This window comes from Canis aureus, chromosome 27 (genome assembly GCF_053574225.1).
Source record: "Canis aureus isolate CA01 chromosome 27, VMU_Caureus_v.1.0, whole genome shotgun sequence".
Classification (NCBI taxonomy): domain Eukaryota; kingdom Metazoa; phylum Chordata; class Mammalia; order Carnivora; family Canidae; genus Canis; species Canis aureus.
This window is the reverse complement of record NC_135637.1, coordinates 28,337,260-28,362,922: the sequence shown is the minus strand read 5'-3', so window position 1 is coordinate 28,362,922 and position 25,663 is coordinate 28,337,260. Positions and strand designations below refer to the sequence as shown.

Here is a 25,663-nt window from a genome sequence, read left to right as displayed (position 1 = left end):
AAGGTCTGTGCTCCACCACAATCGAAGCTCAAGGACAGAGACTGGATCATGGCCATTCTCACCAATCCAGTGTCAAGCTTTAGTCAAGATTAAGAAAGGTATCTTAACACCTTTGTGAAATTGAACCAATCCACTTAACAAGCACATTTGGTTCTGGGCACCAAGTTGCAGAGCTGCGAGAGATTCGAGCCCATATCACCAGAGAATGAAGTCTAGCTAGGGATGCTAAGCCTCAAGAGAAGCCTTGGATCCCTAGGTGGCGCAGCGGTTTAGCGCCTGCCTTCAGCCCAGGGCGCGATCCTGGAGACCCGGGATTGAATCCCACATCGGGCTCCTGGGGCATGGAGCCTGCTTCTCCCTCTGCCTGTGTCTCTGCCTCTCTCTCTCTGTGTGACTATCATAAATAAATAAAAGTTTAAAAAAAAAAAAAAGAGAAGTCTTGGGGTAGACAGATGGGAGAGAATTTAAGGTGTCTAGCCTTTTCCTTTTTTAAGTGCAGATGGAAGTTCTTCTACTTTAAAGAATACTCAAAGTTTTTTTTTTTTTTTTAAACTAAACCTTATTTCAGGAACCCATTTTATTATATCTAATAAAGGGTATGAAGAAAATGAGGACATGTATGACACGGTATCTACCTTGAGTGTTAAATATCAACCAACATTTCAGTAGGGTGGGTCAAGCTACACCTTCCCAAGTTAAACAAAGGTTTGGCCTTTCACCAGATCAGGTGCTGTACAGAGGAAGACTGAGCATTTTGGTCTGTTCAGCTTCCATACTAGAAGCACCAGTTATCAGGAAGAGTGGATGAGAGGCCATGTGGAATGGTTTCACAGAAAACTGAAAACTCATGAGTCTTATGTGTATACTGCAAAATGTGTATTGGAATCAGAGAGCAGGAAAACCTACTGTGCTAAAAATGCTTCGGTGCTTGAAACTAAAACCAGGATTCAAAATGGTAACCTGGTAAGAGAGCTCCTTGAGGGGGGGGAAATGAAAACCACACATAGACAGAATATCCCCAAAGCAGCATTTATTTACCCACTGAATTCCAAAACATTTAATTTAGAAGTCTGGCATTTCATAATCACCCATCTTGATTGACGTGGGCTGACACACATGGCGCTGTCAGGATACACAAGGACAATAGCCAAAGAGTTACAAAAAATAAATCCATGATTCTTAAACAATCGCAACCAAAAAAAAAAAAAAAAAAGTTACAGGTATCAAAACTTTAGATGCATTGCATTGAAAAAAGAAGGTTTGTGCACATCATAATTTAAAGAGGCAAAACAAGGCGCTACTGAAACCTCACGTTAAACAGTTTCTTATAAAGTTGATGGAAAGGAGCAAGTGGTCTCTTTTTAATCAGCTTCCCTTAACAGTTTTCCATTAGCTGAAGAAAGAGGTGGGAGGGGTGAATTCATTTTTTGCATGCACAAGATGTACTGCTTAACAAAACACTATCAGCTTGTTTTAAGTGGATCATTTAAATATCAACTGTAGCCTATGTTGGCTAACTCTCCTTTCTAAACTTCCCCATTGCTTTTGCTTGGATTTCACATAGATCAACAGGCATAGTAGAATGCCTCATTCAGAACGCACTTGTCTGCACAATTCGGAAAAAGGGAGCCCCTGTGGGCTTAAAGCAACCATCAATCCAGCAATGCCCATGAAGATTTATCTGAAACTGCTTCCCAAAGGGCAGGAGAGCAGCTCTGAGTAGCTGTGCTGCCAATACAGATAGGTTTAGCACTAGATATTTAGTGATTGTGGCAAGGAAGAATCAGTGATGATGGGGGGTGGTGGGTGAAGGGAAGGGCCTAAGACCCGAAGACTCTTCAGTTGCCTTCTCCTGCTTCTTCATCCTGCTGGTCGCTCGTCCAGAGGGTGAGGTTGTCTCGCAGCAACTGCATGATGAGCGTGGAGTCCTTATAGGAATCTTCGTTTAGTGTGTCCAGCTCAGCTATGGCATCATCGAAGGCTTGTTTGGCTAAGAGGCAGGCCTGCTCGGGTGCATTCTGGATCTCATAGTAGAACACGGAGAAATTGAGGGCCAGACCCAGCCGGATGGGGTGCGTTGGCTGCATGTGCTCTTTGCTGATTTCAAAGGCTTCTTTGTAGGCAGCCTCAGAAGCTTCGACCACACTGTTTTTCTTCTCCCCGGAAGCTACCTCTGCCAAGTAGCGGTAGTAATCGCCTTTCATTTTCAGATAAAATACCTTGCTCTCATACTGGAAATCATTGCAGTTCTTGATGAGGAACTTGTCAAGCAGAGCCAGGACATCATTGCACACTGTTTCCAGCTCCTTCTCAATCTTCTCCCGGTAAGCTTTAACTTTCTCCAATTTCTTTTCGTTTCCATCAGCCATGGTTTTCTGCTCAATGCTGCTGATGACCCTCCAGGAAGATCGCCTGGCACCAACCACATTCTTGTAGGCCACAGAGAGGAGGTTTCGATCTTCATTGGAAAGAGGTTCATTGAGCTCTGTCACCTGCAAAATCCCCAAAAGATAAACACTAAGATTCAAATCCAAAAATCTTAGAAAGATGAGGTTCCTTTGAACCTCATCAGCAACCAGCACAGACAAGCTAGAGACAAACCAGTCAGACATAGATCCTGTCTGAAAGAAGACTGTAGTCTAAAAAGAAGAATAAATACTTGAAATAAAATATTCAGTGATAAGGGATTTGAGAAATTCATAATTCAGGTCTTTTAAGGTGTTGCCTTCATCTTGCAGAGGTTTGGGGATAAAGACAATTATGGAAAAATTGTGGTGGTACCTAGTGGGGGATGAAAAACCCCTGAGGTTCAGTTATTCTGCAAAAGGTATTATATCAAGAGTTAAGATCGTACAATTCATTTGCCAAATCATTAGTGACAGTAACGTGTCCCTAGCCGCTGCTCAAAGGAAGCAAAGTTCCTCAGCTATAAGCTCTACTTTGACCTACCTAACAGGAAACCCTGACTGGCCATCAAGGATGGAAGCATCAATTATGTTAAGGAGAAATGTTAAATTTTACAAGCTGTAACTTTCTTTAGGTAGTTCATGATGCCAACTCCAAGCAAGCCAGCTATGTATGTAGTACTAAGGGCGCTGGACTTTGTTGTGCTGTTGAATTGTGTCTCCCAATGTTACACTGAAGTACTAACCCTTGGACCTGTGAATGTGACCTTATTGGGGACAGGACCTCTACAGATGTAATCAAGTCAAGATGAGGTCATCCTGTATTAGGCTAGATCCTAAATCCAGTGACTGGCGCCCTTATAAGGAGTGGGAGATTTGGAGACACACAAACATAGGGAGAATGCCATGTGATGATGGAGGCAGAGATTGGAGTGATGTGTCTATCAGCCAAGAAACACCAAGGATTATCAAGAGCCACCAAAAGCTAAGAGAGAGGCAAAGGTTCTTCCCTAATGCCTTCAGAAGGAGTACAGCCTGCTGACACCTTGATCTTGGACTTCTAACCTTCCCAAATGCAACAGCATAATTTGCTGTTTTAAGCTACCCAGCGGGCAGACCCGGTGGCGCAGCGGTTTAGCGCCACCTGCAGCCCAGGGGTGTGATCCTGGGGACCCAGGATCGAGTCCCACATTGGGCTCCCTGCATGGAGCCTGCTTCTCCCTCTGCCTGTGTCACTGCCTCTCTCTCTCTGAATAAATAAATAAATAAATCTTAAAAAAAAAAAATTAAGCTACCCAGCGTGTGGTACATTTTTTGGCAGCCCAAGGAAACTAATACAGACCTAGAATCAGAAAAACCTGGGTCTGTGGTCCAGGAAAGCCACGAATTTTCTAAACTGCCCTCTATAAAGTAGGGGAATTCCTTAATTATGACTTACCGGTAAAGGTCTTTAATTTTCAGAAAAAAAAAAAGAAAACTCTTAGGAAACCATAAAACACTCAACAAAGAAAAAAGAAATTCCTGAAATTGAGGGACAGGGGGAAAAGCCAGGTTCAGGGGAGAAAGTTATTAACAGCATATCAAAACAGACATGCTTTAACATGGATTGAAAGACTGAGCAGTGGAGAATCAGAAATTCTAAAAAAGATCAAAAAAATTAATTCAAGAACATAAGCAACAAATATAATCATTATGTGTAAAGGCCACATTCTTCATTGTCTACCAGCAACACCTTCCCCAATAAAAATACCAATTTTATCTTCTAATTTTCCTATTTCCCTGGTCCCAGCACCCCTACTCTTTTGCTGCAAATCCCCAGCCTGGATTGTCTTTCCTCCTCTGCCTACTCAATCAACCCAACCCCACTTTGTTCTTCAGGGTGGTCTTTGGCCACAGGCTGCCTCTGCCCATCCCCAGGAGGGCTGCCTACACACCAGGTTCCTCATTCCTCCTCACACAGATGTGAGTGGTCCCCTCACTTTTTCTAGGTTATCTGCCCCAGTCCTGGGTAATCTTCTAACCCCAAATCCATGCTCCCTTCAAATCCAGGTGAAGACCTGTAACCCTATTGGTTTTCTCCTCCAGGGAGTTTCTTCAAACACTCCCATTTGTTTACTGGGAATATAGAGACTTTATAGATACTTGTTAATTTGGTCTTTTAAGAAAGAACCCTTATCAATCAAAATTCCAACTTTGATCCTCTGACAAATCTCAGATTGTTGAATCCTCTCAAATGAGTCACTTTTTCCAGGACAATATTCAGTAAAACAGAAGGCAAGCACACAACTAAGAGTTTCTTAGATCCTGCAGTAAATGTATCTAAGGGCACTTGACATAAAAGTGCAAATGATATCCATAAGGAGTCACTAAGATTTCACCCTGTGGCTAATAAAGCTGCTTATCAGATTGTCACAAAGAAATATCAACGTAACTCCCCAGAGTGTATCTTTAAAATTGAGTGTATATGTGAAATATCTTTACATATCACACAGGGTGTTTGTACAATGGACAGTATCATTACTAAAACAAAAGCAAAAACAAAAACAAAACAAAACTAAGAAAGCTGTGGGGTTTAGCCTGAACTAGCTATATGACGCTGTCTGGGGATCAGAAGTAACCTAAGGGCCAATGGCCTAAATGATTTCCAAGGACCTCTTCAGTTCTAATATTCTAGGACTCCATTTTTCCTGAGCAAAATAAAAAGGTGTGGGAAGGCATGAGGTTGTTATCAATGTAAATGAAATTTAGTTGTATCTGTGTTTCAAGAATTCATGCAGCCCTTCTGCATCAGGAATAAACTACCCAAAAAGGCTACTGGGCAATATGTATGACACCTTCACAAGAAAAATCATTTACTAGGAATATTAGTGTTTATGTAACAATCATCTGGGTTCCTGCCAGTCTGAATGAATCACTATCAGCATCAGCTGAGTGTGACTAACAGCTAAGCAAGCATTGTTCTTAGAACCCAGCCAGGCCCTAACTAGGAAAAAACTGGATACGTTTAAATAGTACTTTTAATACTCTTGAGTTACAACTCAGTTAAGAAAGGGAAACTTATGGGAGGAAGATCATTACTTGACTGGATAACGAAAGGAAACTGAGCTTTCCCTAGATTGGAAAAGTATAGACTGAGGCGAAATCAGATGGCCTATTAAAACAAACAAGATTTGCAGCCAGTCTTGATTGGTGATACCTAGGACAAATAACCTTTATTAGTATTAGTCAGCATCAGTTCCCAATATTTCCAATTCCATACTGGAGGTAGGAAAGCGAAGGAATAGTCTGGACACACACTAAGAGCAGCAGACACTGGGAGGCAATGTAGTGCAATGGAAAGGAAACAAAAACTACTAGTCCCAACCACACGGATACTAAAGCAGCTGGATGGTCACCTGCATGTGGTAGTCTACGGAGATGATTTAGTGCAGCTTTACAATTTCAAGTTTCCAAATGGTTTCTAACTGGGAACATGAAGCAAAAACAAGACAGAATTTTCAAGACAGACCTGCCCAGTGGTTCTCAATCTGCTCTCTACTCCAACCAGTTTCAACACACCCTCATTTCTGCCACACATCAGCTACCCTCAGGGCAGCCAGCCATTCCAGACACTAAGTTCATGCGGCTGCACCACTCTAACAGGCTTCTCACTTCTGTTCACAGCCTTTCTGCCTTCCTGTTTGCCTGCCCACCTCCCACCCCACTTAATCCCACTTACAGTCTCTGAAAACCTTAAGTCACCAGACCAGTCCCCATTTAAAAAGGCCCATCTCTCCACTTCCTTTAAGGATTGGACTCCAGGAAAAAAAAAAAAAAAAAAAGGATTGGACTCCAGGCCAGGCCAGCCATCTGACTGATGTCCATACCATACTGCTGCCTTTGGCTGCACCAGCTCCCAGCCGGGGGGTGGGGGTGGGTACTCATTTCACCCCACTTCCTCTGCTCTGAGACTACACAGCAGTACTAAAAGTTACAAATAACCTGATAGGCTACTAACTCATCTATCTTCCTATGACACCATTCGCTTACTCAAAAATCCCTAAGGGCCTCCTCCCACTAACTCACCAGGCAATAAACTATGTGTTTGTGAGTAAAAATAGATCCACTGCCAAAAATAGCACAGGGACTATTTGGGAAACTTAAAGTTCTTAATCTGGGAAACATTCAACTTCAAAAGTAATACTGAGCAAACAAAAAACGCCACCCCTGGACTGCCAGGCCGCATCACTAAAGTCAGGGTAAATGTTACTTCTGAAGGGCACTCCCATCCTTTATAGCCCATCTTTTATACTTTTACCCACACCCACTTGCTACCAACAAGCCTGCTTTTGATAGAAGAGTTTACAATGGGAGAAAATAATTCTCAGGAACAATTAGGTAAACATATTCACAGCATAAAATCTTCAAGCTTCTTTGGCAGAGCCCTGTTATTTAAAAAAAAAAAAAAAAAAAAAAAAAACATGAGGCAGGGGATGAAAGCTTTTTTGGCAGACTCTTCCCAATTTACTACCTTCAAAGTGAGGACTGCCTAGTCCCAAGCTGGTAAAGTACCCATCTGTCACCACTTGCCCAGGCCTGGAAAGACTGCTCCCTGTCCTCACCAGGGTGAGGGTGCAGTTCTAGAAAGCCAGAGAAGCTACACTTCAAGCTTAGAGCAGTTGAGTTCAGGTAGTTAATGTCCACTCAAAGCTTAACATTAGTCAAAAGAGCCACCTTTGTATCATGGAGAGACTGCCTTTTCTTCCTCTTGACAAAACTGAACATTTTTGTAGGAATTGGCACGGATTAAATACAAGCCATCTGAATGGCATTACTGCATGCTACCATCCCTGGAGGCAGTAGCACCAAAAGCTTCAGAAGCTATGCCAGGTTCCGATGGCAGGGAAGTGCCACCACCCCCGACCCCGAGGGAAAAGCCACTGCAGCCAGGAGCAAAAAGAGCACCCGGGTGGTGGGGTAGAAGACAGGTGGCTCCAACCTGGATACTGGGAGGAATCTTACCAATAACCCAGCTAATGAAATGTTAGGACTCATCAGCTTATAAAATGTACTTAAAACTTGTGCCAAGCAATTTCTTAAAATACCCCAAGTACAACTTAACATAGTTCTGCACTTCTTAATTCATAGCAAGAATTCAAATTCAATTAATACTTTGCTTCTTAAGCTTAAGAAAAAAAAAAAAAAGACAACTCCTGTTCTTCAGGAGAACAAGCAAATCCCATGTGTTAGACTGCCTTTTACACTCCCCTGCTATAGCTAAGAACCACAGTGGTAGATTCTGTTTGAAGTCAAACCTGGCAAAAATGACTTCTGATAGATGAAATTACTTGTTCACTAAGCCCACCTGTGTAAAGGGCCTGCAAGGTTAAAGTGAGAGTTCTAAATTAAAGAGTTCAAATCTGGGATCCCCGGGTGGCGCAGCGGTTTGGCGCCTGCCTTTAGCCCAGGGCGCGATCCTGGAGACCCAGGATCGAATCCCACGTCAGGCTCCCGGTGCATGGAGCCTGCTTCTCCCTCTGCCTGTGTCTCTGCCTCTCTCTCTCTCTCTCTGTGACTATCATAAAAAAAAAAAAAAAGAGTTCAAATCTTGGTTTTACAACCTGACATCGAGAAAATTAACCTCTTTAATTCTCATTTGTAGGGCAGCCCCAGTGGCGCAGCAATTTAGCGCCGCCTGCAGCCCAGGGCGTGATCCTGAAGACCCTGGATCGAATCCCACATCAGGCTCTCTATATGATGCCTGCTTCTCCCTCTGCCTGTGTCTCTGCCTCTCTGTCTCTATGAATAAACAAATAAAATCTTTAAAAAAAAAATAAAATAAATAAATCTCATTTGTAAAACGAAGTTAACTATCCTGAGTTAGCCCATCCAGAGTTATGAAAATTGAGAATGTACACATGAAGTAACAGCAACCATTTACTGAATGCCTATTCGGAAAATGATTAAGTTCCATAAACTCGATGAAACACATTTGGGGTGTCTCCTCCCAAACCATTTCTGAAAATGTGACACTGCATCTACCACTAATATGAAATTCCAGGCAAGGCTCTGAACTATTCACCATCTGAAGTCCTTTTAATTCAGGCTACTGCAAGAATCCAGAACCTTTTCTTCCTCAGCCAGTATATGGCAAAGCAATACTTACATTACAAATGACCACTTGGTGGGAAATAGTACTCCCTAGTTTATATGTATTTCTAACTACAGCACTGATGTGGCTTTAAGATTTCACACTAGCCACAATTTTGGTACACCTCAAAATCATCCTTAGTTCTAATATCTGCAACACGGGTTATGTCTCACTCTGAGCAACTCAGCCGAGCTCTCCTTTTATACACCACCTGCTCATTCCCCCACTTCCCATAAACTCACAGCTGTTGGAATAAGAGTTTTTGCCACTGGTTAGGCCAAGTGCCTCTTCCTCTCAGGCTGTTTCTTTAAGCTGCAGCTTTGTTCCTGCACTCAAGGTTTCTATAGATAATTCTTCAAGCCTTCAGATGTATTTCTCTGTCCTTTGCCAACTTTTTTTTGTTTTGTTTTGTTTTTCTTTGCCAACTTTTGTAATCAACTGTGTATCAATGTTAAAATACACCATGCTTTCGTAACTAATTCTGATGTTTTATAAACTCAAAATTACAATCTATATAAAATAGATGACTTAAGGCAATAAGAGATGTGAATGAATTACGTCTACCCACGAGTATTCATTCACCAGTAATCTGGTTATTTACACTCTTTCCTTAAATCACTTAGTCTAATGCACGGACACTTTCATCCCCCTTTACAGGTTTATTCCAGTTTATTTCACTTTCTCACAAGATGGTATAGTATCCGTTTTTCAGAGGTTACGATTTGGGTAAGGTCATTCCAAGCCCAGCCTACAGAGGACCTAAGTTCTTACAATCTTTCACAATGCTTCTTCCCACTATTACACTCTTTGTAAGCTGCTAGGTAGGAGATGAAGAGATCCTGAAGACCCTCCTTTACTTCACTTCAGAAGGATTTCTTGCCTCTTCAAAGGATGGGGTAAGACAGGGAACTTCGGTTCTCAAGTGACTTGAGGCAACACCATTGTTTCCAATACGCATGATTTTTCTTAAAGCTTACCGACACCATCCTCCAGGTGATGCTGATATGAACATCAATGATTACAGGCAGGCATTATTATTAGGTGACCATTTAAATTATAAAGAGAACAGAAAACAAATTAGAAGAATAAAGACAGAAAAATGACTTGATAGTAACCCCAACATTACTAGTTTTACCCTGCAAAGGACTGGAAGCCAAGAGATGTTAAGTTTCGAGGTTACAGAGTGGTGACATCAGAACATCTCCTCACTCGGGCGTGCTGCTCCATCTACCCTAGAGCAGTCTACTTACCTTCCCTTCCACTACCCTGAAGAAAGCCCACATAAACCCAAAGGGTTACTGGAGTTTCCCTTTTTCCAAAGCTCTACTTTAAGCCTACTATATTAAATAAAATGGGGACTGAGTCTCCCCAAGAACATTAAGAATGTACAAATATCAACTTAATAGGTAAAGCCTAAGAAACAGTCTTCCACTAAAGCTTGCAAAGTCCTTTCCAATGAATATATTCCATTAATTTAGATGACAAAAGAATTTCTGACTTTTTAAAAGGAATTACATTGAGGGAATGATTGATCACAATTCTCAGATGACATCATTGGAGCTTGGATTGATTTTTCAATGCTGGATGGCTTATCCAACCCATCAATCATTTCAGATAGATATTACAGATTCTCAACACACAGAAGGGTCTATTAGTTTGCAAAATGCTACCTTTGGGCCTCAGGGAAAATCTGTGAACCTAAGTTTCTAGCTACAGGATAGCATGATTCAAGCCTGCTTATGAAGACCAGAAAGCCAATTTTTTTTCTCTCTAAACTGTATTTTATTCTAGTTACATCTCTCAACCCTTTCCCTACTTCCCATTTCAAGGTGCCTCAGGTTTCCCAGAGCTCCAGAATGTTCTTCCTAGACACTCAACTCACCTTTATTTAAGCCCCATTCACTGGGTGAACAAGGGCCTCACTAAAACGTCTAGAGAGGCCTCAGCCTGCACAATCCTATTACCACTTCGTTACTGGGGAAAAAGACACTCATTCAAGTGTGGCTTGCTGTGTGAACGGAAGTGGCTCTTATCCCAAAGGAAATTAAGCTCAGAACCTTCAGAGAAAATACATTTACAGTTGTTTCTGTAAAATTTGCAAAATTAATATATTTTTACATTTACGTCCTTAAAGAAGGTCCCCTGAATTATAAAGACTTCATTCAGATCCCAGATCTAGAGTGTCCCTGGTTTAGACTATCTAACCCGTGACACCATGCCAGTGCTCGGATCAGGATCACCGATGAATCAACAAATGAGTGGCAGTAGTGGTTTCCAAACACACCTAGTGCCATGTGTAACAAGGACACCACAGGAAAGATACCTCTTCAAGTGTCTTCCTTAGCGGGTTAATCCTAAATACTGACCTCCTCAACATATTTCAAATGATATTAATATCAAAAGCCTTAAAAGCAGCTTTTGAAAAAGCAGCTTTTCAAAAGATTCTGAAATTTTAGCAAGCCTCTCAATTTGTAGATGAATGAGAAATGTCACAAGGCCAGCAAGAGGACAAGCGAGCCTTAAGTCGAGTAATTGTCAAGCTTCAGCCTGCTAAAGATGGCCATAAGCGCTGGTTAGGGTGTAGATTTCGGAGTCCTACCCCTAGAGTTGCAGAATCTTTAGGTCTAAGGTGGGGCCCAGGCGGATCCTCCCAGGTCTCCGGAGGATGAGGTACACTGGTTGAACATAGCAGGTTGGTGGCCGTCAGTTGTAGCTCTACCACTGTGTGACCTTGACGCGGAGAAGTAATGTTCATTTAGAGAAAACGTAAAATAAAGTTAGAAGACAGAGGGGCAGTAAGAGGATAACGGGGACTCATCTATGCAGGTGCCTGATCACGGTATGTGCTAGGGTGTGGCTGGGCACGACTCCTTCGCCGGAAATCAAGCTGCAGAATCAATCTAGGGAGGGGGGAGGGGGGACGAGGGAGGCGGGTGGGTCTCGGGAATGCAAAGGCACAGACAGCCCTGTCTTGCCAAGAAGTCACGTCCCATTTGATCTCCGGACAGATGCCCGCTGCCTCGAAAACCTGGGAGTGGGGTCCCACACCCGCCGCGCTCCTCCGCCCTCCGCCCTCGCGCTGGCGTGCACGTCTAGACTGCAGGGGGGCGGGGTGGGGTGGGGTGGGGTGGGGTGGGGGGGGTGGGGTCTTCGCACACAAAGCCGGAGCCAGGCGTGGGAAGACGGAACGCGAACGATGCGGGCGGGCGGGGCGTATTACGGATCGGAATCTCGCCGACCGAGGTCGCGGCAGGCGGGGAGCCGCTCACTGGGTGATTCCGTACTGCAAGTTGGGGTTACGGAGGCAGGCGAAAGGGAGGGGAGCCCCGGCCGGGGCGGAACGGTCTAGGACGAGGAGTGCGGGCACCCCTCCCCCCACCCCCGGCTCCGAGCTGGGACGCGGCGACCCCGCCCGCCAGGGGCCACTGTGGCCCAACCGTGCCCGAGGGGCCGTGTCCCCCCCGACCCCACCCCGGCCCGGCCGCAGGAAATGGCGGGGCGGGGCGGCGCGGCGCGGGAAGCGCGGGCTCCGGGCGGGCGGCCGCGCCCAGCGAGGTCGCGGGATCGGCCCGGGCCCGGAGGGAGCTGCCGCCCAGCCGCCCATCCCTCCCCTACGCCGCCCGGCGCGCTCACCGCCTTCATGGCGGAGGCCATGTCGTCGTAGCGCTCCGCCTGCTCGGCCAGCCGCGCCCGCTGCAGCAGCTGCTCTCGGTCGCCCATGTCGCTCGTGGCTCGGCCTCGCCTCGCGCCCGCACCGCTCGCCCGCTCGCCCGCTCGCCGGTCCGTGCGTCCGCTCCCCGGTCGCCGCGGAGGCCGCCGCCGCGCACGCGCACTGGCTCGCCGGCCGGCCGAGGCTGCAGGCTGCAGGCAGCGCCGCCGCTCGCGCCCTCTCGCTGGCTCGCCCCGCACGCTGTGGCTCGCGCCGCCGCCGCCGCCGAGGGAGGACAGGCGGCCGCGCGGGGGGGGATGGGAGGGCGGAGGACGCCTGCGCAGTGGGAGCCGCCGGGCCGGGCGGCGGGGAGCGGCGGGAGTGGGAGGGGGGAAGGGCGGGCCGGCCCTAACGGTCTATTTCAAGGTGACGTCACCTACTATAAATAGCCGCCGCCGCCACCTCCGCCGCCGCCCCCCCGCCGGGGCCGGGAGCTGCGCAGGCGCGCTGCGAGTGCTGCATTTTACCGCCGCAGAGGTGGAGGTGGGAGAAGGGAGTGGGGTGGGGACTGCGGAGCCCGGGCCCGGGCCCGGGAGGGGGCGCGGTGACGGCGGCTGCGTAGGTAGCTCAGTGCCATGGCTCCTCCTCGCAGGGCGTCTCTGAGGCCAGGTTGGAGGTCTGCCTTGAGAAGGACCCAAAAAAGCAGATAACCGTACGCTTTGAGAAGCCAGGAGGCCGTGTGCCCCAGGGGGCGGGCCGGGACCGCCCCGCCGCCTTGCAGGCCTAGATCCCGTGGGGACGCGCCCTGCACCGGGAGCATCTGTGCTGCCCAGGGCACCGTCGGGTCTGGACTCTGCGGACAGCACCCCGCCCGCCTCTCACACCCACCGGGCTGCAGCCCTGGGCCTCCACCAGAGGAGGGACGGGGGGGGGGGGGGGGGGGGGGGCTGGGAGGAGTAATGTCCACGACCTATCGGCATAAACATAATCCTCTCAACCCACACCCCTCAGGTGGGCACAGCTGGTCTCCCCATTTTCAAGCCAGATTAATGACTTGCTCAAGGTTAAAACAGCCTGTATGTGGTGAAGCCAGGATCTGAGTTCAAACCCAGTCTGAACTTCCTTCTGTGGCAAAGAGGGGGTTGGATGGGCTGACTGGTCTCTAAGCCCTCCCAGTTGTGGCATTTTTTTTTTTTTTAAGATTTTATTTTTATTCGTGAGAGACACAGAGGCAGAGACATAGAGGGAGAAGCAGGCCCCCTGCAGGGAGGGAGCTCCATGCGGAACTCAGTCCTGGAACCTCAGGATCACGCCCTGAGCCAAAGGCAAGGCTCAACCACGGAGCCACCCAGGCGCCCCACTTGTGGCATTCTTTGCTGAGGGCCGCTCATGCCAGGCCCCGAGGCTGGGCCTCGGACAAACTAGGAAAATCTCAATGACTGAAACATAGCCTCACTCAAGTACAAGGGTATCCCAAGGGTAGCACAGGAGAAGGGACCTTAGTCTCTTTGAGAATTTTATTGCGTGCTCAGCACTGGGGGAAGGAGTAGCTACAGAATAAGAATACATCCTCTTGTCTCATAAGCTATATCTAAATACGTAAGTGCAGGTAAGCTGAACCTTGTGGGAGATGAGACGGAAAAGGTATAAGGGAGTGGGGTCCAGCACAGGCAAAGGCTTGGCAGTGAGGACAGAAAATCTGAGAGGTGGGCAGTGGGAAATGAGGTTGGGCAAAATGAAATAATGGAGTGTTTTAAGTGCCAGTCTGAAGATTTGACTCATTATCCCTGGATCCCTGGGAACCAGAAGAGGTGTGGAAGTCGTATTTTGAGCCAAGAATCTTGCTCTGAAGAGTAAGATGCATTTGCAGGGAGAAGACAGGAACTGGACCTTAGTTTTACTATCTAGCAATTAAACCTGAAAGACTGTTAAATGCACCGTAGAAGAGAAATCCTAAAATGTCCAAGGTGCCAGGACATTTAGAGTCACTGTCATCTGACCCTTTATCCCATGAGAAACTGAGGCAGGAAACTAGGGGCAGAAGAGGTGAACCTCAGTTTGCACAGTGAGTTAGAGCTGGGGTCCCCATACTAGGTCTCCTGCCTCTGAGCCACCTTCCCCTCACTGTGATGCTATAATGAGGACCTCAGTACCCATGAAACAGGATTTGAGTGTGCATCTGGGAGAAGGTTCCCACTGCAGGTTGCACCGTGCTTTGTTTTTTTTTTTTTTAAGATTTTATCTATTTATGAGAGACACACAGAGAGAGAGGGGCAGAGACATAGGCAGAGAGAGAAGCAGGCCCCTCACAAGGAGCCCGACATGGGACACGATCCCTGGGATCACGCCCTGAGCCAAAGGCAGATGCTCAACCACTGAGCCACCCAGGGATCCCTCACCGTGCTTTAAAGAGTCACCTTTGCTAACTACAAATGGAATTGAGGTTAACAAACTAGGCTGATCTTTCCCCTGGTGGATATCTTTAAAGAACATGATAAATGATAATTAATTGTCCACCCCACCCTCCATGAAAATGGGGTTCCAGTGAGAGGTGGGAGGAGGGTCAGTGCTGACGGGAGGATTTCGGTGGTTCATTCCAGCTCTTAGAGAGGTTACAGCCCTTCTAGCTTTTCTGGTCATGTTGGGCTCAGATTGATTTCAAAACAGTGAAAATTAGGTAGACTAGGGCATTCTAATTCTGTCAAATGGGGGACGCTTTGGTTCTCCCATGAAGCTTTTCTTTCCTTTTTACCAAAGTTCGCTGCCTCCACTTCCTCACCTCCCACCATCCCTCAAGCTCAGTATATTCTGGGTCTGTTCCTACTCTATTCCCTCTCACTGTGGCCACCAGTGGCCTCCTATTGTCACTCCAAGGTCATTTAATAGTTCTCACCTTCGTGGCCCCTTTGAATACACTGGGCACAACTGCTCCCCCTTCTTAGGCTCTCCTCCAAGCTTTCATGACCCTGTATTCTTCTGGGTTCCCTCTGCTGCTCTGTTGTTCCTCTTCTCTGGTCTCCTATGTGGGCTTGTATTCTCGGCCTGCCCTAAAATACTGGGGTTCTGCAGGGCTCTGCCCCAGGCCCTCTGCTTTTCTTACTCCATCCTCTCCTGGGTGACTTCATCCACGCCCACTCTTGAAAGAACATATGCCATATTCTGGGCAAGGAGCTTTGCAGAAATGGGTATATTTTTTTTCCCTCAAGATTCCCCTGTAAGGTAGGTACAGATTCCTCTGTATGGTAGGTACAGATTCCATTCCCATCTTACAGATGAGGAAACTGGTTTAAAAATGTTCCATGATTTGAGTAGTCATACAGCTGCTCTGTGATTTTAGCTGAGAAGTGGCCCAATGGTTTAACACCACCTTCGGCCCAGGACGTGATCCTGGGGACCGGGGATTGAGTCCCACGTCGGGCTCCCTGCATGGAGCCTGCCTCTCTCTCTGCCTGTGTCTCTGCCTCTGTCTCTCATGAATAAATAAATAAAATTTAAAAAAAGGGGGGGGCTCACGGTGTGACTCCCTTTCAGGGTCCTTCAGATTGTAAAAAGTACCCACAAGCCCCCCTACCTGTAGGCTCTGACCAGCACCCATCTTCACCCTCTGGAAAGGGCTGCCAACTCCTGAAAGCCTCTCATAAATAAAGCTCAGGACAGCTGCCTTGGACAGGACATCAACTCCCAGGGCTCTAAGTCCCATCAGTAAACATGGCCTTTGAACAGCTCCAGAGAGCCCCCAAACCAGGTCAAGGAGACTAATGCTTAAGGCCAAACACACTGTGTTGCCCAGAGCTCAGAGCAAATCCTCAGTGCAGCGGCCAGGTCTGCTGCATCTTCATCTGGTACAGGGTCTCGCTCAGGAAACAGAGCAAACTGCCCCTGGCTACCCAAGGACATGTGAGTGGTGTGCATGTTGGGGAAGAAGGATCTGAACTTTGTTTCAAATTCTACTCTGCCAGTTACCAGCTGAGTACCTTTGGACAAGTACCTAAAACAGGATTAACGATACCTATTTCTTTGGGTCGGAGATCAGCAAGAGCACCTATGTTCCTTACCTGCACCGTGGCAGCACACGGGAGGCACCAGCCATCATGACCATAGAACAGATGATTCCTTGCTGCATCCCACCCTGAGCAAGGGCTGATGACTGCTCCTCCTGCAGGACTGGATTTCCAAAGCAATGCCAGAACCCTCGCCAGAGCTGAGTGAATAGGTGACCCAGAAAAGGCACGTCCTGCTTTTTTGTTTTTTTTTCCCCTCGGGTACTCTGGGACATTCCGAGCTCCCTGAGAAGTCTGGACACCAAGGGACATACTACAAAGGAGACCTAGGTACTGCTCTGGAAAGATGGCTTTCACACTGTCGGCATGGTTACCGTCTTGAGCAGTACGTGCTGCCTGCCCACAGATTCATGTCACGCAGATAGGATTTTAGTGTTTTTTTTTTTTTTCCCCAAATGCAGACCTCTTGCTGCCCAGGCAGTCTTGCCAACCCCAAACAATGGTACCACCACCACCAGCAAGAGCAGTAGCTGGCCAAGGGTCAACAGTTTTCCCCTCATATTAACTATCTCACCAAATCCTTATAACTCTTGGAAGGAGGTCGTTATCCTCATTATATGGATGAGGAAAATGAGACCTAGAAAGGTTGCCCATAGCCTCCCGCCCATGCCCACATTCTGTCATTTGTTATGGCCCCAGTGTCCTTTTGCTGATCCCAAATTGCATCCTATCCCTTCCCACCCACTGCTCTGAGACCAGCCGGAGCCCACAGATTTCAGGACCATCCAGAGCCCTCCACTATTCTGTCAAAGCCCACTTCAGGAGCAGATCAGCTCCCAAACGCAGCTTTTGGTATTATGAAGTGTGAAAATGTCCTGGTAGCGACAATCTGTGAGCCAGTGGAGAGCTCAGAGCCCGTTCTCAGCACCCACCCCCCCACAAGCTGGTTCAGAGGAGTTCAGCTCTGAGGGAAGAAGGCGAAGCTGTCCCCCAAGGGACCACAGTTAGAATAAAGGCAAAAAAGGGCTTTTAACTTCAGTTCTGCAGATGGTCAAGGAGCTTGTGTTTCTTAACCAGAATTTTCTAGATCCTTTGGCTGGAACCATCTGGGCAATTGCCTCAAGCTTCTGTGTGATTCCCACTTGAGGTGGAACCAGGTGACCTGCGTGGCATGAGAGTGCTGTAGCTTCTCTCTGAGCCTTGGATTTCTTGTCTGCAAAATGGGAGGCTGCGCTGATGGATGGTAGGATATTTCACCGGTGGCGGTTCAGCAAACAACAGTATGGCAACTCAAGAGGATGAAACAGGGAGGCTTCAAAGGACCAGTGTTTGGACCCCGTCAAAACGTGGAGTGGAGGAGGGCAACAGGGACCTACTCCATAGCAAGTAGCAGGCTGAGGGGCAGCAGTGTCCCAGTGCATGCCCATTTAGTGAGGTTAGGTCAGTATTGTGGTTCCGATTTTACAGACGAGGAAACCGAGGCCCAAGGAGGTTAAGTGTCTTGCACAACTGCAACACAGACAGCAGGGGGCAGGAGCCAGCGTCCAGACCCATTCCACCCTCACCATTCTTTCCACTGCTGCCCCTGAACACCTAAGAACGTTTTGGTTGTTGAGCTGTGAGCATAACCACCCGCCACTGCTACTTAAGCCACACCCTGGGAAGTAAGGGAAAGGATCGTGGAGTTTCCACCAAGGTTTCTGCTAGGCAACTGTGCTAAAAACCATCTTTTCCTACCTAGTATGTTTGTAGGAGGTGAGCAGATTGCTACAGCCCTCTGTCTTCTTCCAGACAAGAATGGTGGGCTGGCCCTGACTCAGGAAGCAAAGGGACCTGGGAGGACCAAAGCCATAGGAGAAGGCTGACCCCAGGGGCCTGGCCTCTGCAGACACAGGAGACACAGACACAGTGCAGGCCCACCCAGGTCATAGGTAGGACCCATTCTCCGCTTAAAAGATATAAGTTCCTCCCTCCTGGCCTTTGGTCACATGCCCCTTGGCCACCTTTCCATGCTCATGACCTACTCCCTGAGCATCCTAGGTTCACCAAGTTCCCAGACTCCACCCGTGAGTTTCTACCAACTCAAACATCCTTTCCCATCCTGCTGCCTCTTCCTCTGCTTTGAAGCCCTTTGATGCCCAGCTGGGACCTCACCTTTTCTAGGGAGCCTTCCAGGTTCTTCATCAGGAAGCACTTGCCCCTCCCCCAGCTCCCCTCGGGACTCTGATATCCACCTCGTGCATAGTTATTTTGGTAAGGTGATGTGTATTGGCCAGCTGTTAGGCATCAAGCATGATGCTATGCAGTTTCACATACAGTCTCATTTCATCCTCATGACAACGATGAGGTGGGGATTCCCCTTCTATCCACTCCAACGGATAGGGAAACTGAAGCTCACTTACTCTCGGTCATTAGCCTGGAGTCTGATCCACATGGAGCTAGTAGGGGCAGTCAGGATGTGCACTCAGGTCTTTCTGTCAAGCTCACACTCTGTCACCTACACCACCTGCTTCCCACTTTCTAAGGAAGTTGCCATTTCCCTTGCAGAATGTAAACACTGGGGAATCATTCCTCATCTGAGCCCCCACCCCCGGGCGCGCCTCTCCACAAATGCTTAATTGAATCTGATCACAACTCTCGCGTACTGCAGAAATTCCACTAGAGCCCTCATTGCGAGTGGCAAGGTCTTTCAGGAGGCAGAGCACTTTTAATTGGCGGACAGCTAACTGACTAATTGACAGCTGGGTGGGAGATAAGATAAGGGAAGGAGCAAGGGGGAGGAAGGCAAGATTGCAGGTCAGAGGAGGCTGAAAGGCAGAGGAGGTCTCCCGGGTTGAGAGTTACTCAGACCTTCCTCAAATCCTGTAGCTGGGGAAGCCTGGGCCAGGGGCTGTACCTCTCTGAGCTTCAGTTTTGACCTCTGTAAGATGGGCCTGTTGCAACAATGCTTGCTGTTCACGCTGGATACCCTGGGCTTCCGCCAGGAAGAATGAGGTTGTGCTGAGGGAGAGGGTGGGTGCTGCCTACTGGGACAGGTGGAGGATCAGCCCAACCTGAAATGCCCTCCCCATGAAATCTCTGGGCCCTAAAAGCCTGGGGGCAGCTGGGACCTCACAGGATCACAGACTCACAACAAGCGTCTTAGAGACAACTCAGGTTGGCTTTCTCACTCTGAGAGACAGCACAGCATGGTGGATGGATGACCAGCTGCTGGTAGATGGGCCTGGTTCCAAATCCAGCACCCACTTGCTGTGTGGCCTCATACATGTCATTTTGGCCCCCCCCAAAATGGTTCCTCATCTTTATTATGGAATTAAATATAATTCCTTTGCCATAGCTCTGTTGAGAGAATCAGAGACCCAGGCAGTAATAGTATTTACTATGGCGCACCAAAGCTCAGAGAGGCAAAGTCATTCACTCATGGTCACACAGCAGGTAAGCAGCACAAACAGGTCTATGCCCAGGCCTCCAAAACCAAGACCTAGGCTTATCCTTGGAACAGCTGGAGTCTTACCTCAAAAGGCTGAGATGGGCCTTGGAAATGCCGCTGAGGAACTCGCTGGGATTACTGGTGAGACTCTGTCTCACTGAGCTAAGACAACTGCTTGCATGCCAGGGGCTGGCAAATGGCAAAAAGCCCAAGTCAGAGTCCAGGGTCATGCATGTGCCTGGAGTCTAATCCACAATATAACCCCGGGCATGTCAGGCTGCCCCTCCGCGCCTCAGTTTCCCTACTCACCAAATGGGGGTCAGGATTCCTGGCAGAGCAAAGGGATTACATGAAGGCACAGGACTGTTTTCCTAATAGCTACCCCTGAGCGCTCAAGATGCCCCAAGCCCCGTGCTGTCACCAGCATGGCTGCATTTACTCTTTTTTTTTTAAGATTGTATTTATTCATGAGATACAGAGAGAGATAGAGAGAGGCAGAGACACAGGCAGAGGGAGAAGCAGGCTCCATGCTGGGAACCCGATGCGGGACTTGATCCTAGGTCTCCAGGATCATGCTCTGGGCTGAAGGCGGCGCTAAACCGCTGAGCCACGCAGGCTGCCCTGCATTTACTCTTCACAGCAATCCTGTGAGGTGGGAACTCAATTTGCAAATAAATGGCTAGGAAGGGTTGGAACCAGGATGTGAGCTCCTGTTCCCTCTGCCTGGGAACACTTAGCTCCTCTTTCCCTAACCCGGGCTCCTCCTTCAGGTTTCAGCACAACCCTGGCTTCTCTGGAAGGATCCCTCGGCCTCAGGATGGAGCGGGCACCTGCTGTGGCCCTCTGCATGGAGACTGTCTCTCTCTCCTCTGCCATCCAGGGAGTCCCAGGAGGCAAGGACCTTTGTCACACTTATGGCTGTATCCCCAGAACCTAGCACTGTGCTTGGCATACAACAGGTGCTCAGTCAATACTTGCCAAATAACTGGATGCATCATGTTAGCATCAGGATGCCACTTAGGCCCTGAGGAGCCAGGGAGATGGGAGGAAGACTTTTGGACTCCTGCCATTCCTTACATTAGCACCATCTTCTCTGAGTCCTACAGCCAGCCCCCTGGGATGCCATTTGAGCCAGCTGAATTCCAGTCACTGCTTCACCTTGGAAAGGCAGCCACAGCCCTCACCAAACAGCCCAGTAACTGATGTCATAGCAGTGCCAGGAGCTGTCCCATTAATATTTAATGTGGACTTCACTGCGGCAGAGTTGCAGGCTAGAAGAGCCAGAGGGGGCCCTGCAGCATTTCCATGGGGTCGTGGGGAGGGCACAGATGGAAAAGGGTGCATAAATCAGAAAGCCCCTAGCAGAGGAGCATTACACTGGCCCATTTTAGTCCCTGGCTTAACTCAGAAAGAGCCAGAGCAGCATGTGCCTGCAGTGGGACAAGGAGATTGCTGACTGAGCCCAAGTGATAATATATAGGGGATTAGGGGCTCCCAGGAGATTTCCTGGAGACACTGGGAGGGTGAGCATTGGCACCAGCTGGACCTGGACTCCACTCCAGCTTTGCGCTGTGCAGCTATGTGACCGGGGAGCAACTGTACCAGTGAACCTCAGTTCTCTGATCTCTAAAATGGGCATAATACCTTCCTGAGGTGCTGTTGTGAGAAGATTAAACAAGTGATATAAAGAGGACTCAGCTCAGCATATGCCAGGACCTCAATAAATGCTTCTCCAAAGCCAGGTGCAGGGCCTGAGTTTGGAGAGAAGAGACCCGAAGGTGCTTCACGCATTCACCAGGTAGCATGGCAGGAAAAGAGGGGCTCCTTGTGGACCATCTCTTCTGATCGTCGACCCTTCATAGACAGATGAAGAGAAAGGGCCTAGGAGGGAGCAGAGGTTCACACAGCAGAGCTGGGGTCTGACCTGGTCTGTAGTTGCCTGCCTGCCTTCCCCACCAGTGATGATGAAGAGATAGATGCCCCTCTTCCTGATGGGTGCCTCTACTTCTCTAACCCAAACAAAGCAGGACCCTCATCCTCCACCCCTTCCTGGTCTCTCTCCAGTATGTACCCCTGCAAGTCCTAGGAGCTTCCCAAAGTATAAATCCGACCATGGCATCCCTGCTTAAAGCCTTTCTGTGTTCCCACACTTAGGGCCACCAGAGAAAATACAGGAGACCCAGTTAAAACTGAATTTCAGGTAAAGAACAAATGATTTTTTCAGTATAAGAATGTTCCAAATAAATGTTCCACTAAAACATTCTTCATTGTTTATCTGAAATTCCAAGTTAACAGGACAACCTGTATTTGTATTTGCTAAATCTGGCAGTCCTCCACAAACAGGCTTCAGGAAGAAGGTCAGAGTCTTTCACTGGCCCACAAGGCCCATTTTAGCCCCAAGCTCATCCTTTCCTCTCCTCCACATGAACTCCCTGCTTCAGACACAACTTGTTGCCTTAAGAATCCCAAGCCTTAAAAAAAAAAAAAAATCCCAAGCCTTCCCTCCCCTCTGGCCTTTGTAGATGCTGTCCTTTCCACTGGGACCTCTTCCTCCTGTGACTGCCCTCACTGTGCTTGACTCATCCTCAGGCTTCGCAAGCATTGCTGTTTTCTCCTGGTAGGCTTTCTGGCTCTCCAAGCCTGGATGCTACCTCCCTGGGTTCCCATGGTGCCTCTGCCTGTCTTGTTCACTTGGTGCAGAGTAGAGGTTTTTCAACATTTATTGCATTGAATTGCTAAACTCCACAGCCCCTTGAACCTCTGCTATCAACAATTTCCCTCCTTCAGCTAAATTCTCTCTGCCCTCCAAGCCCTGTTGGAATCTTACCTCCTCTAGGCCTCCCCCAGGACCCAATCCTGCCAGTTGAGTCATCATCCAGTGCAGTGAGCAATCTTTTCAGCCCATAAGCTCAGCAAGATCAGAACCCCTCAGACTCTCCCGTGATCTGCAGGGCCCAGCACTGTTACCTTCCTGCCAGATGGTGGTCAACAAATCCCAGTGAGTTTGGAGGATACTAAGCCAAGCTCTTGTGTTTGATTCTCCTCCTACTCAGAGGCCAGTAACCAAAGTCCTAACACTACCCTGAGGCAAAGCTTCCTACATCCTATATGCCTATAAAGGAGACAAGGAAGCATCTTTAATTCCCAACTGATAGAACGGCAAACCGAGAAAGTGGAAGAACCAATAGTTTGTGGTTCAGGTCTCTGGACTCCATCCTACCTCAGTGCCTTCGCCTTTGCAACTGTTTTTTTTTTTTTTTTTTTTTTTTTAGATTTTACTTATTTATTCGTGAGAGACACACAGAGAGAGGTAGAGACACAGGCAGAGGGAGAAGCAGGCTCCATGCAGGGAGCCCGATGTGGGACTCGATCCCAGGACTTCAGGATCACGCCCTAGGCCAAAGGCAGGCGCTAAACCGCTGAGCCACCCAGGGATCCCCTGCAACTGTTCTTCCCTCTACCTGAAGCACTCTTCCCAAAGATCTTTGCTCAGGTGATGTCGCAGATTAAAGATGACCACAAATACTCTGCCATTTGCCCCTTCAAGACATGGTGTCTCTCCCCGTCCCTTGAATCCAGGCTGACCCTGTGACTTGCTTTAACAACAGAATATGGTAGAAGTGACCCATTATGAGTTCAGAGCTTAAGCCTAAAAGGCCATGCAGCTTCTGCCTCCACCCTCTTAGAACGCTGTCCCTAGGTCACCAGCTGATCTTGCCAACTGCAGGATGAGAGGCTGTGCGACAGGGAGCTGAGGTGCCCCAGCCAACAGCCAGCACCAACTACTAGACGGCTGAGTGAGGTCTTCTTGGATCTTATAACCCAGCTGTGCCTCCAGCTGCATGCAGGAGAAATGGGCAGAGGAACCACCCAGGCCAACCACAGACTCACAGGAAATAATAAATGGTTGTTATAAGCCATTAAGTTTTGGGGTTTGTTAGACAGTTTGGTTTTTTTTTACGTGGGCGTCAATAACATACAACTGCCTCCTCTTCACACAGGTGTCTGCTCAGATGTCACCTCCTCAGGGAGTTCTTTCCCCGACGATCCTGGCTAAAGTAGCATACTCCTCACCAACTGCTGTCTATCCCATTATCCTGTTTCATCCTGTCCTAGGCACGTATCACCATCTGAAAACATGATGTATTCATTCATGGATTTGTCCAATCTCCTCCACTAGGCAGCAGGTTCCATAAGGTCAGGAGCCATAATGATTGGCCTTCTCCCTAGTTCCCGTGTGGGGCCCAGCACAGGGAGGAGGCCACAAATTGTTGATGGTGAAATCACGTGCCTGCCCCTGAGCTGGTGTTGCACTTAGAGGGGTAGAGTGGCAGGCGTGAGCTCCCACCTTGCTGCATCCTCCAAAACCAATGCCCTTGTGAGGTCAGGAAGTCAGACTAGATGGCTGGGCTGGTGTCAGGGGCGAGAGCTTCAGGGAAGCCCGGGTTGAGTAGGAACAAAAGGAAATTGCCAAAATGTTCGTTTTCAGCAGGGGCTCAGATTCAGACCAACGAGGTCACTGGCTTTCTCTCTCTGTTGCCGATTACCAGCAGCCCAGCCATGTCTCCTGAAAAATCACAAAGCTGAGAATCCAGGCAATGGGAGACACTATGGAAGACACTGAGTCACTCCTCAGAGGCCAAGGATTTCTGAGTCCTTTACACAAAGCAGATCCTCTGAGCCTGCTTTCTCCAGTGCCAAAAAATAGGTAAAGCCACAGCCTCAATTTAGGAAAAACTGCACACTTAAGAGCAAAAGAATCTGCTCTCAGATGCTTCTTCAGGCTACCATTCTGCATTCTGTGGGGGCAGAGAGCGTATCACCACTGTCCAAACCAGGTTGCTTTCAAGCCAGGTGGTCTCATGTTGAAATTCTGACTCCACTGCTGAGTAGCTGTGTGACTTTGGCATGCTGCCCAACCTTCCTGAGCACAGCTTCTGCATCTATAGATGGTGTACAATGAAGACTGAACATGTAAGGTTGTGATGAGGAGTCAGTGAGATCCCACATGCTTCGCACAACTTCAAGGACAGAAATGAACCTGTGTCCTGGCAGGAGTTGGGGTTGGAGCAGTAGGATGTGGAGAGCAAGGTTTGAGTGAAACACGGACCTTTCCTGGGGATGGAGCCACATTTGGGGATTGCCTGGCAGGGACTTAGGGTTACAGTGTGAACCCCTTGGTCCATGTTGGAAACATTAGAATGCCTGATTTTACTTAACATTGTTCTCTAGCCTTATGAGAGGATGCCTCAGGGCAGCCCACCAACCCTTCTGGAGCCCCCTTACTATAGATAAGGCAATGGTTTGGAGATTCGGGAGGCCAGGGTTGGAGGCCCAGCTAATAAGCTGTGTGACATGGAATTAATCATTCTCCCTCTCTGGGCTCTGCCTGGTGTCATCATTTATAAAATGGGTCATTCATCTCTGACCTGCCAAATCTATGGGGTGGTTGGGAGGATCAGATAACGATTCAGATGCAAGTATGCTTTGGGAAGCATTAGCTTGCTAGTGAATAAAATTATTAAAACATAAAGGACTATGGGAAATCTCTGTACCTTCTCTTCAATTTTGCTGTGTACCCAAAACTGCTCTAAAAAAATAAAGTCTATTTAAAAAAAGGTCTATTAAAAAAAAAAAAACCTGGATTCTCTAGCAAAAACCCTTTAAAGCTTTTAAATAGAGCAATATAATATGAGTCCAAATTCTAGATTGCAACTTGCATGATTCCGGGCAAATGAGTTAACCTCTGGCATTGCCAGGGGCTTAGTTTTTCTTCTGCAGGAGACAGGAGCCCCGGGGGCAAAAGAAGGGCTAGGAAGATGCTGTAAGATACAAGATAGATGAGATAAAGAAATGAAGCCTACCAGCCTCCCAACCCCCGGGGGAGCCCACGGAGGAGGGTTCCCCACCTGACTGTGAGCTGAGGTGGGGGCTACTTTTTCCTTTTGCATCCCCTATAAGCACCCCTCTGGATCTCAGCTCCACCCCAGGTAGATGGTGACTCGAGTCGTTCTGCAGAGACTGGTCCCTCTGCTCTTGTTGCCATGG

At 48.2% G+C, this 25,663-nt stretch overlaps 1 protein-coding gene across 1 annotated transcript; it reads right to left on the bottom strand.

Annotated features, from left to right (window-relative positions):
• Positions 1–1,015: 1,015 nt before the first annotated feature.
• Positions 1,016–12,343, bottom strand: YWHAH (tyrosine 3-monooxygenase/tryptophan 5-monooxygenase activation protein eta). The gene is made up of 2 exons (XM_077874440.1): positions 12,169–12,343; positions 1,016–2,492 (listed from the first exon to the last, which is right to left on the bottom strand). The coding sequence occupies exons 1-2, from the start codon at positions 12,253–12,255 to the stop codon at positions 1,839–1,841; spliced, it is 741 nt and encodes a 246-aa protein (XP_077730566.1). The 5' UTR covers positions 12,256–12,343; the 3' UTR covers positions 1,016–1,838.
• Positions 12,344–25,663: the final 13,320 nt, after the last annotated feature.

Excerpts from the sequence above, each read along its gene's own strand:
- YWHAH (XM_077874440.1), bottom strand. The coding sequence starts at position 12,255 with ATGGGCGACCGAGAGCAGCTGCTGCAGCGGGCGCGGCTGGCCGAGCAG. Across the intron at positions 2,493-12,168 it reads TGGCCTCCGCCATGAAGGCG|GTGACAGAGCTCAATGAACC; the intron begins GTGAGCGCGCCG and ends GGGATTTTGCAG.